The sequence below is a fragment of the Atractosteus spatula genome, chromosome 4 (genome assembly GCF_055471065.1).
Source record: "Atractosteus spatula isolate fAtrSpa1 chromosome 4, fAtrSpa1.hap1, whole genome shotgun sequence".
NCBI classification, from domain to species: domain Eukaryota; kingdom Metazoa; phylum Chordata; class Actinopteri; order Semionotiformes; family Lepisosteidae; genus Atractosteus; species Atractosteus spatula.
The window spans coordinates 45,830,605-45,842,781 of record NC_142709.1 but is presented as its reverse complement, the minus strand read 5'-3'; the positions used below and the strand labels follow the sequence as shown (position 1 = coordinate 45,842,781).

Here is a 12,177-nt window from a genome sequence, read left to right as displayed (position 1 = left end):
AGTGGCCTCAGATCTCTCTTCTCTTTTCAGCATGGAATAAACCTATTACATGTTCCTTTGCAGACTTTGCATGCTGACACAGCTACCCACCTGAACTTTGACATATCAAATTATCATTAGAAAATATACTTTACGGTACTTTATGCAATGTCCTTGTCAATAATAATCTATTGTAAATGTATTACCTTCAAGGTTCCCCTGAACTGAGCCATGAGCAGACCCAATATCACTCTGCACTCTGAATTTATCATTGTTGGACTGCCAACCCTACAGGAACAGAACACTGCACTCTTCATCATCTTCCTCTTTCTCTTCTTGGCAACGTTCCTGGGTAATCTGCTCATCGTGGTTTTAATCTCCCTTGACCAAAGACTCCACATGCCAATGTACTTCTTTCTGTGGAATTTGTCTCTCTTAGATATATTAATGACGACATCTATCATACCCAAGATGCTAGCAGGTTTTTTAGGTCACAGAACGATTTCCTTCTCTGGTTGCTTTGCACAGATGTACTTTATCATCTCATTTACAGCGGTTGAAGGATTTCTTGTTGCGGCAATGGCTTATGACAGATATGTTGCTGTAGTGAAACCACTACATTATAACACTTTAATCAACACCAAGGTTTGTATTACAATGACTACCACAGCCTGGGTGCTTGGCGTCCTTGCGTCTCTTTTGTCAGTAGCACCAGCAAGCACTTTGTCATTCTGTGGATCAAACCTTATCCTACATATTGTCTGTGATTACCGTACAGTAATGGTATTATCTTGTGGTGATGTTACAGCTCAAATCAATTTTACCCTGTTAATTGCCATGATTGCAATCTGTATGCAATTTCTCTATGTCTTATGGACATATTGTAGAATCATAGCATCAGTAGTGAAACTAGAAACTATGGAGAGCCGTAAGAAGGCCTTCTCAATGTGCTCTTCACATGTGACTGTTGTCTTTTTGTACTACGTTTCTGGTGCCGTGGTTTATATTGGGTTGAGAGTTGAAAGTATCCCTCCTGATGGGCGCATCATCATTGGTGCAGTGCACTTTTTCCTCACCCCTTTACTCAACCCCATCATTTATAGTTTAAGGAATAAAAAAATCAAGGCAGCAGCTCAGAGGTACTTTATACTAAGAACACGGCTAGGCTAAGTCAAAAAGTAATAAAATCAGGGATATTGGTGAAAGGGATCATGGTGAAATGTTTATGAATCTTACAAAAGCAATTTCAGAACAACATTTTACAAATATTAGTGACATTTCTTACTGTAATACTGTAATATATTGTTTACTATTGATTGTCAAAGTATTATAATTCCCATATAACATGTTAGAATTAAATGTTTGTAACTTTTTTGTAATAACAAGTATTATATTTATTTTCAAATAATCATCTACTAATTAATGTAATTTAATTAATTATTTTTCAACAGGAGAGTTTGGAAATAAATAATAACTGGCACAGTGGCACAGTAGTTAGCATTTTTGTGTCTATGTGGAGTTTGTATGTTCTCCCCCTGTTTGTGTGGGTTTCTTCTGTGTACTACAGTTTCCTCCCACAATCAAAAGACATACTTGTAGCTTATTTGGCTTCTGAAAATAACTCACCCTAGTGTAAGTGTGTGTCAGTAACTGTGTGTCATGTGATAGCATGCACCCTTGCACTCTGGCTTCCCCTTGACCCTGAATTGGAATAAATGATTAGAAAATGAATGGATTGAAATAATTAATCCCCCCAGTACACTACAGATGTAGCCATTCAGAATGTGTGTTAAAACCCTGTAATGCATTATAGGGGCTGCACTTTACTGTGGCAAAGATGATCGACAGGTGGCACTCGTGGTGCATTAGATGTTGGTGAAATGATTACTTCATTTAATCTTTCTACTGTGCATGTTTAAATCCGTTTATTATGGAATATTAATGTAGGGGTTTTGTGAATTTACTGGAACAATTTATTAATTGTAACAGTAGATCACAAGGTGATTCTTTATGGCTATTAGAGGATCATTCATCAGAACAATCAGCAACGCATACACGATTCAAATACACGGAATACATTTATTAATACATAAAACATATTTACATATTATTTACATAATAAATACATATTAATGCATATAAAAAATTATCAGTCTGTCTGGATACAGATGGCAGATCTTACTGTGAGGGTTACCAAAATGCAAGATATGTAATCATGTAGAGATTCAAAACAAGGAATATACTTCAGTATATTATTTGGCTATACTATATCGTTAATCAGTCTCATTAATACAACATTAGATACTCAAAAGTAAATACATCACTCATATGAATTAAATTGATATCCACTTGTGTTGAGGTAACAATCAAATTCCCAAGATGCAAAGTAGAATATTGAGTTATTATCCAGATATAGATTTGGATTTACTGGGGAACGGACACGAAAAAAACAGCTGACAGGCTGTGTCGCATCAGAGTTTAATCAGCGTCCTCTGGCCTGGTTCTGGCTCGGTTCCCAACCAATCCTGGTGCAGCTCCAAGTCAAGAAGAAGGAGGAAGAGATTTTTGCTGCTGCATGCTGGTTAGGGTCTCTCTGAGGACCTCTCTCTAGCTCGTGTCTAGGCTGGGCTAGGAAAAAGGAAGTCTGTGCACAGAAACGTGACTTCACAGTCCAGAGCAAGTCACTCTACAATGGGAAGAAGACTGATTCGTTCCCAGCGTAGTGTTACTGCTGAGTAAGAACTTATTCAGATTGTCGAGAGTCCAACCGTATGTTGCTCTGGTGACCAGACGCATTCACGGTGGAGCCAGCGGATTCACAAGGTCTTTTGCTGCAGCCTCAACCTCGGGCAGATCTGTTTTTATGTCCGGGCTTCCTGCTGGTTCAGCTTGAAACAATTTTTTCATGTCCCACACTCAGACAACAGTGGCAGTCACGTGCTTAAATATGAGAGCGCAAGAGTAGCCAGAGGAGTGAGGTCTGAGGGCTGTGCATCTTCTTTTAATGGGGAACAATATGGCTGTTGACTGGCCAATTGTTTGGCGGGCATTTGAGACCCAGGTGAGGTTACCACGCCCTGCAGGTTCCTGATTGGATGGTCAACTGTCGGAAAGATTAACATTGACCTCTTGACCCTTGGACCATAAACCAGGTGTTTGTAAGTTCCTAGTGGGCCTGAGCAGACATCCCAGCACCAGGAGTAGCCCATCCATTATGATAGCTGGAGAATCCCCAAACCTGGGAACTGTTCATTATCAGTAGACAAACACTTTAAACGAGAAACACATAGAATAGCTTCTCTGGACCACAGAGATGAGGGAGAGAGGTCTCACTGGAAAAGGGAAAGCAACACTTAATTCTGACTTGTTAAAAAGCATTGCTGCTACAGATACAGCCATTCAAAATGCACGGTACAAACCCATACCGGACGCAACTACCCACAAGCCACCGCAGTCTACCGCAGTAAGTGATTGGCTGGCCAAAATGACCAACAGGGGCACTTGTGGTGCATTGGTCAGTAGGGAAAAGATTTAATCATTTAATCTCTTTACTGTGCACGTTTTAATCTGCTTAGTATTGAATATTTATATGGAATTTTACCACTAAAGGGAAATTTTAGTAGCTGAGCATAAAAAGAAGAGGAGCATAATGCAGATGAAGGTCATAAACGATATTAATTTAGGAACATAAACATATTACTGTATGTAAACTGTACTGTATATGGCTGGTCTTGGTAGTTTAAAGAAAAAATACACACCAGTCTTCCATTTCTCCCTAAACATTTTAAGCATCAAAGTTTTATGAAACGGTCCCCAAATATGCGATTGCTGTATAAATTGAATTTTAATGTAAAAAAATTATTAAACACGAAAATTAAGCTGTTTACGTTCCTCCGCCTGAGAATATAGTCACTCGTTGCTACGCAATGCAGAAACACAGCCACAGGTAACTAGCAAAGAGAGGACATTAGCTAGCCAATATGATAAAGGAATAAATATTTTTTTTATTTCTTTTGCACATTTATTCAAACATTTCCATGGATTGTACAAGCACTTGGAAACTGTCCAATCCCTAGTTCGTCTGCATTTTCTTTCTGTGTCTTCTAGGATATAATGCCGGCGATTTGTTTTAAAATTGGGTTTCCAATAACGCCGCAGCAAACTCTTGTTTTTATGTCCACTATAACGGACAATCTCCCTTGCTTTTAACCGAGCGTTTCATAATTTCCTAAAATAAAAATGCGACAGAATTCTGGGCTACCCCTATACCAGAGATTACATTAGGCTTCAGAATGGTGATTGGCTGACACCATCTGACACCCCTCTGATTGGAGAAAAAAAAAACTTGCTGATCTGTTCTACATAGCAGGAGGACATGAGCATATGCTGCTTCTATTCGAAACGCGTATTTTAAAAGTTTAATTAGAAAGTAAAAACCATACAGCGTACACAGATTTCTTAACTGATCAGAAGGAAGAAAAATCACCCATGTTTCGCACATAAAAAGTAGTTATTAACTATCGAAACCCGTGTTTAATTTAATATTTTTATTGATTCACAATCTGGCAATGCAACGTAAATCGTTATCTTTCTCTTCTGCATAATAATGTTCACCTCTCTGTCCAGCAAATTAATAATAAACTTTATTTTCGTCGTCTCCGCTTTAAAGGTACCCCCGTAATATTGTATTTCATTGCACTTTGACAGATTGTCTTTAAATCAGTTGTTGTCAGAATATCCCCACCTCCAAACAAGAACAAAATTGCAACAATTTTATTAACAGGCTGTTTCAGTAACCTAAAGTATATATTTAAAGTAATAATTTAACAGTATATCTAAATGTTTTAAGATATGTTTATGTTGTGAATGTCTGTAGATTGTATCTTATTTTTAGTTTTTGTTTTGTTTCACGTTAATTTTATAAGGAAATCTTGATTAAAATACTTTTATTTTTTCAGACAGAATTCACATTCGCTGCAGCCAAATGGCCTTGCAGATCAGATATCAAGGAACAAAACAATTATCGCGCCCGCCTCCTCAATGGAATCGCTTTAACATGCTAATGCGTTGGTGTAACAGTCTGTGTCTACAGTACATTGTAAACAAACCAGTTTCACAGGTATTTTCAACCCCCAGCCACTGTTGTTTCATCAGTTGTTATCCTGTGAAGCACTTTGAGGAGCCACCTTTTAAAGGCGCTATATAAAATAAAGTTTATTATTATTATTAATATTGATCATATTTTTCCTCCCAGAACTTTTGTTGTTGTTATCCTGTAAAGAGCTTTGAGAAGCATACTGTCCAGCTTGTCAGGTGCATTCTCTTGTAAAATAATAAGTAGAGCTTTGGGCTTATTAGTGCTCCACTTAAAGAAACTCAATGTAAATACATTTTGTCTCCAAATCCACCACCACTTGTATGAATCATAGCCCTGCCAAACGATGCAAATTCCGCTGCAATGGTTGTGTGCAGGAATTATTCAGTATGGCATCTCCATGTTCAAGTAAACACTGCTCTGTGTGCAAATGCAAATGCATTTAAAAAAAGTTCTTTTTTTTAAAAAGCCACCTTTAAAGGCGCTATATAAAATAAAGTTTATTATTATTAATATTGATGATATTCTTCTTCCCAGGACTTGTAAAATTGTTGTTGTTATTGTTGTTATCCTGCAAAGCACTTTGAGAAGCATACTGTCCAGCATATTGTATTTCATTGCACTTTGACAGATCGTCTTATAAACACTTGTTGTTAGAATATCCCCCAAGAGGATATTCCCCCCAAGAGGATATAGAGGATATCCCCCAAGAGGTATCCAGGTAACAGTGAAACGGGCGTACAGTCTGGGGAGATCGTCCATTTTCCATGTAAATAGTTCCCTGGTTCCGCACCCCTTGGTGTCTCTCTCTCTGTCTCTCTCTGTCTCTCTCTCTGTCTCTCTCTCTCTCTCTCGGGCCCGCGCTCTTGGCAGGCTTGTCTTGTGTCTCTCTCTCATCTGGGTGCGGGAGTGCTGCTGGCAGGTGGTGACAGAGAAGAAATAAAGCGCAGTTTTTAACTCCACAAGTTTAAGTCTCTGTGGTCATCCTCAACGAACCCAAATTCATTACATTGGTGTCAGAAGCGGGAGGATGGACAGTGAACGGCCGATGATGTCGGACTCAGAGAAGCGCCGGTTCCCCCAGCAGCAGAGTGACCCCCTAAAGCGCCTTTTGGGGGCGAGCAGCAGCCTCCAGGGGCTGGGACGACCCTTCAGCACCGCCAGGGGCCACAGCCCTTATCAGGGCTACCCCATGTTGACCTACTCAGCGGGAGGGGGGCCCTTTCCCGGGTCGCCTCAGGCCAGCGGTGTCCAGCCTGCCACCCCTGCTCCAGCCTGCGCCAGTGAGACCGAGCTGTTATAATGGGGAGATCCCATGGCAGATGTTTGAGGCCCAGTTCCAGATGGCGGACTGGGCAAACGGCTGGTCTCAGGTGGAGATGGTGGGCCACCTCGCCGCCGTCCTGAGGGTTAAGCCTGCCAGGCGTTGCTGGATGTACCCGGGGACCAGCGGTACAACTACGCGGCGTTGGTGTCGGCCATCCGGAGGCGTTTTGGCAGGAGAGGGGAGGCGCTGGGACTGCTGTGGGTTGGCCCAACGCTGCTGCCTAGCGGGAGATCCACTGGGTCCAGTCGCCGCAGACGTGGCCTACTTAGCCCACCAGGGTTACCCTACTCTCCCGGAGGAGGCCCACAGGGAGATAGCGCTCCAGGTGTTCCTCTGGGCCCTGGCGCAGACTGAGGTGCAGCGCTACGTGATGCTGGCCTCGCCGGTCCTCTTGGAGCAGGCCCTGGCTCTGACTGAGCAGGCTGATGCCATATTCGAGGAGACTGGTGGGCACCAACGGAGGGAAGCACGGGGAATCAGATGGGGAGGAGGAGACGGCCAGCACGGTGACACCGGCTGAGTGACGATGGCGGGTCATCTGCCACCGCTGTGGGGAGAGGGGGCAAATCGCCCGGGAGTGCCAGGCGCCAGAGCCCTGGGGACTCTGGAGGTCGTCGGGAAACGGGAGCGGGGCGGCCTAAAGGGGGGAAGGCCGCCCTTGAGCGACGCTACCTCCGCTCTGGAAAGCCAGAAAGAGCGCTTCACAGCCGGGGCTTATTTCTTCCCTGCCTCATCGAGGGCAGACCCTGCCAGGCCCTCGTCGACACCGGTTCGACCATCACCCTGCTGTGGCCTGGTGTCCTGCCGAGCACCGAGACAGCCGGACCCCCAGGGCGCTCACCGTGCACTTTGGGGCTGCGAGGGTGAAACACCCCTTCTACCTTGCCCCAGTCCACGAGGACTGTATCCTGGGGTTGGACTGGTTGCAGCAGGTGGGTGGTTGCCTTGACTTGGGCCGGCGAGAGTTGGTGGGGCAGGGGAACGAATCAGTCTCGCGGTGGGCGGGGCGGGAGGTGTCCTGGGTGTGTGGGTTGACCGGAGCGGGAAGCGGAGGTGGCAGCGGCGGGCGTCACCTGGGCCTGTCGGAGCCGCGGGTGTCGGGGCGAGCATGCCGGAGCTGACTCCCAGGACAGTGAGATAAGCTTGCCCCTACCCGAAGTCAGTAAGGTACTCTGTGCACTGTGGGAGGCCTTGGAGGTGAGGGACGGGGTGCTGCGACGGGGTGGCAGGTGCCCTCCAGCGGCTAGGTCATTGCTTGGTGGCCTCCGGCTGGCTGTGCACTGCTTGGAAAACTGCCCCACGGAGCGACCGCAACACCACAAACTGCCACCTGACCTCGCCGCTAGAGGGCACCCGCCACCCCCGGCGCAGCACCCCGTCCCTCACGCCCAAGTCAAGGCAGCCACCCACTTGCTGCAACCAGTTCAACCCCAGGATACAGTCCTCGCGGACTGGGGCAAGGTAGAAGGGGTGTTTCACCCTTGCAGCCCCAAAGTGCACGCTGAGTGCCCTGGGGGTCTGGCTGACTCAGTGCCTGGCAGGACACCAGGCTGCAGCAGGGTGATGGTCGAACCCGTGTCGACGAGGGCCTGGCAGGGTCTGCCTTCGGTGAGGCAGGGAAGAAATAAGCCCCGGCTGTGGCCAACCCTTCCCACAGCAGGCGGGGTGAAGTGCTCCTTCTGGCTTTCCGGAGAGGGGGAAGCATCGCTCAAGGGCGGCTTTCCCCCCTTTAGGCCGCCCCACTCCAGTTTCCTGACGGCCTCCAGAGTCCCCGGGGCTGGGGGAACCGGCAGTTCTCTGACTCCGACATCATCGGCCGTTCACTGTCCATCCTCCCGCTTCTGACACCACTGTAATGAATTTGGGTTCATTGAGGACGAACACAGAGACTCAGACTTGTGGAGTTAAAAACTGCACTTTATTTCTTCTCCGTCACCACCCGCCAGCAGCACTCCCGCACCCAGACGAGAGAGAGACACAAGACAAGCCCGCCAAGAGCGCAGGCCAGAGAGAGACAGAGAGAGACAGAAAGAGAGACAGAGAGAGAGACAGAGAGAGAGACAGAGAGAGACAGACAGAGAGAGAGAGACAGAGAGAGAGAGAGATACCAAGGGGTGCGGAACCAGGGAACTATTTACATGTTAAACGGGCGATCTCCCCAGACTGTACGCCCGTTTCACTGTTACCTGGATACCTCTTGGGGGATATCCTCTATATCCTCTTGGGGGGAATATCCTCTTGGGGGATATTCTAACAACAAGTGATTATAAGACGATCTGTCAAAGTGCAATGAAATACAATATGCTGGACAGTATGCTTCTCAAAGTGCTTTACGGGATAACAACAATAACAACAACAATTTTACAAGTCCTGGGAGGAAGAATATCATCAATATTAATAATAATAAACTTTATTTTATATAGCGCCTTTAAAGGTGGCTTTTTTAAAAAAAGAACTTTTTTTAAATGCATTTGCATTTGCACACAGAGCAGTTTTTACTTGAACATGGAGATGCCATACTGAATAATTCCTAATTCCTGCACACAACCATTGCAGCGGAATTTGCATCATTTGGCAGGGCTATGATTCATACAAGTGGTGGTGGATTTGGAGACAAAATGTATTTACATTACACAGAGACTCAGTAGAAATAGCAATTAGCAATATCAAAATAGCAATATTATGGACACACAATTGACTTTTTTTTTAAAAAACTTTTTTTTGACAGCTGGTTTTTGTTGATAGCTTGACACAAGTTTATCAGTGAAAAGACCACGGGCATTCTTCCTCCCCCCTACATTCTCAGAGTAGAATAGAATTTATTATTAGCACAATTTATTACAGTGCTAAATGTAATATTATTGATTACTAATAGTTTATGCTAACACCTAGCTTTCTTAACGCGAGAAGTACTATCGTAAGTAAGTACTGTACAGTAAGTACTTACTGTACTTAAGTACTACTACTGTAAGCAAAAAAAAGGGGTTTTGGAGGGGGGGAGGTGTCTTTCGCTGGAAGACCTCTTTGTACTGTACATACAGTACAATATGAACGTGTTATTTTGAAATATAAAAAATGTCAATATACTGTAGGAGAAATTGAGTATTGGTGTGTATTTTTTCTTTAAAATACCAATAACAGCAACATACAGTTTACATAATATGTTTATGTTCCTAAATTAATATCGTTTATGACCTTTATGACCTTCGTTATGCTCCAGAGCCTCACAATTCCGCCAGAGCCTCACAACATTGTCTAATAATACCCTTCTTGTGTCTAATTTTTAGTTAAGCAGGATTTGAGCTACAGACCATAACAGACCAAAAAACAGAATCCACCTGCGATTCGGGTGTTAACAAAACGTGTTTACAAAGAAAGTGAAATACAGTAATACTACCAGCTATATAGATACATATATTTAGATATTTAGATCATTAAATTAATATCATTAATAATTTCTTTAGATACGCGATTACATATTCTCAATTATAAAACAGATAATTCCGGTCCTGGAATCTGACTGGCTGACACCCTTCTGAAGCGGTACCATAATCTCTGGTATACGGATGCCCCAGAAATTTTACTTTTAACTGTGTGATAAATTTTAAAGACTACTTCTTAGCGTAGATAAGAAAGCGTAGATAAAAAGCTTGGAGTCTCATGTATCTGATACAAGTATCTTTTAATACAGTCTTTGTTGTGCTCCTGAGGATCCTTGTGATATTTTGAGCTCTGGTTAACTGATAAGTGTCGCAGTTTAAATAATTTTCGTTGTTAGAAATTATGAAACGCTCTGTTAAAAGCAAGGGAGTTTTTATGTCTGTTATACTAAAAGAAAATGCTCGACAAACTAGGGATTGGACAGTTTTTCAGTGCTTGTACAATCAATGGAAATGTTCAAATAAATGTGCTAAAGAAATAAACAAAAAAAGTAATTTATTCCTTTATCCTATTGGCTAGCTAATGTCCCGTCCTTGTTAGTTAGATCAACGAAATGCTGTGGTGTTACTTTTTGTCGATGAAAAAATTAAGTCTTTTCATTTAAAATGACGGTTACAAATAATGTGGAAAAGCGTAATGCTTGTCCAAGGTCATTCATCATTAATACTATTAGTAATATCTTTGGTAAAGGCTTTGATGCATAAAATATTTCTGCATAATTAAAATTTTTATGATAAAGGTAGGTTGTGCACTTTTGCCCAACTGAGCAATAATGCTTTCATAAAATATACCAACTTTTTAATGACTGATGATTAACATGCTGTAATACACAGTTTAAATTTAAACGCTCAAATGCTGTACATGAGAGGTTAAGCTTTATTGGCTCCTCCTGGTGGTTTTACAAGGTGATTCCGGATACTTTCTGATATGACGTCATAGACGCGTGATACAGCATCATGCCGCGTTAGGATGCGACACGCCCACTGCATGGTACCGTGGTGTACCTCACGCGTTTTGAATGGCTGCATCTGTACATTAATATGAAATTAAACAACTAAAGGGAAATTTTGGTAGCTGAGCATAAAAATAACAGGAGCAGAATGTCTCTGAATGTCATAAACAAAATTTCTGTAGGAATAGAAATATGTTATACATACTGTATATGGCTGGTAGTGGTAGCTAAAATAAAAAAAAACACAACAGTATCCCACTTCCTTCAGAAACATTTTATGCATCAAAGTCTTTCACTTGGTCACTTACTGTGGTTGTTTTGGAAAAGTTTTGATGTGCTTATTCTGACAATATTAAGTTTATATACATTATAAAAAACTAAAATGTTTTAACTTTTTCTATGAATACTTGCGCTCGGTATCGCAGTAAAAAACAGTGTACTTTTTAAAACCCACTTAATAGGGAATATAATATGGAATCGTGTATCTTAAAAAAATAATAACAATATTAATTTAAGGATCTAAATATAATATTTTTATATAGCTCAAAGTATTACCGTAGTCTACTTTCTTTGTAGACATCAGCAATGAAGTAGGATTCCTCTGCCGGCCGTGGGATTCAAACGGGCAACCTTCCAGCCACAGGTGCAGATCCTTAGCCACAGAGCCACCGCATGCAAGTCTTTTCACAGGTGGAAATTTCACCACAGCATGCATTATGTTAAATTTTTAAGCATCAGTCAAAGCATTCTGAAGTTTATATTGTTCCAATTTTAATGTGATACAGAAGATATTATTAATATTAATAATAAATGATCTTGGATGATCTGTAAGCTGAAGAGTTATAGAGGAGGCACATTGAGTCTTTTCTTCTAAGCTTGGAATTAACTTTTACGTATTCCATGGCAGCCAATTTATGTAACACAGCTCTTAACTTCTTTAACAAACATTTTATTTGTCACAAAGCCTAGGAGTGTTACACCCCACTGTGTTTGTTATGTAGAATAAACAGTTTTGACTGGGGGATGGGGAAGGAATTTTCAGTAACATGCCCTCTCTTGTCATTGCTTGTCACGCTTTAACATAAGGCAATTGGAAATCAAATGTCCCATTTTTTTCAACACTCATTTTTCCATACTGTAGTTTTAAAACTTGAGCAAAGACATGTCACATGCATACGGCGTTATGCTGCATGGTTTTAAAGCCACTACAGTACAGGTTGTGGGAAATACATTTATTTGTACTGTATCAAAGTGTACCTTGGTCACAGCTCCCTACATTCCAAACGATGAGTGTTTAATTGTCTATTGCACCCACTGGGCTTCGAACTTTGAGTTGCCTACTTCTTCAACTAGCTTGCAGAGAAATATCTAAATAAATTAACT

The 12,177-nt window shown here is 42.4% G+C and overlaps 1 protein-coding gene across 1 annotated transcript; it reads left to right on the top strand.

The window, feature by feature from the left end:
* Positions 1-210: 210 nt before the first annotated feature.
* Positions 211-6,377, top strand: LOC148836409 (olfactory receptor 2AT4-like). Its single transcript, XM_088914174.1, has 2 exons — positions 211-1,139; positions 6,200-6,377. Exons 1-2 carry the CDS (start codon positions 211-213, stop codon positions 6,375-6,377), a joined length of 1,107 nt encoding a protein of 368 aa, XP_088770300.1.
* Positions 6,378-12,177: the final 5,800 nt, after the last annotated feature.

What these genes read in the sequence shown, in the direction of transcription:
- LOC148836409 (XM_088914174.1), top strand. Translation starts at nt 211, where the DNA reads ATGAGCAGACCCAATATCACTCTGCACTCTGAATTTATCATTGTTGGA. An exon ending in TACTTTATACTAAGAACACG is followed by an intron (nt 1,140 to 6,199) that starts GCTAGGCTAAGT and finishes GGGGGCGAGCAG; the next exon opens with CAGCCTCCAGGGGCTGGGAC.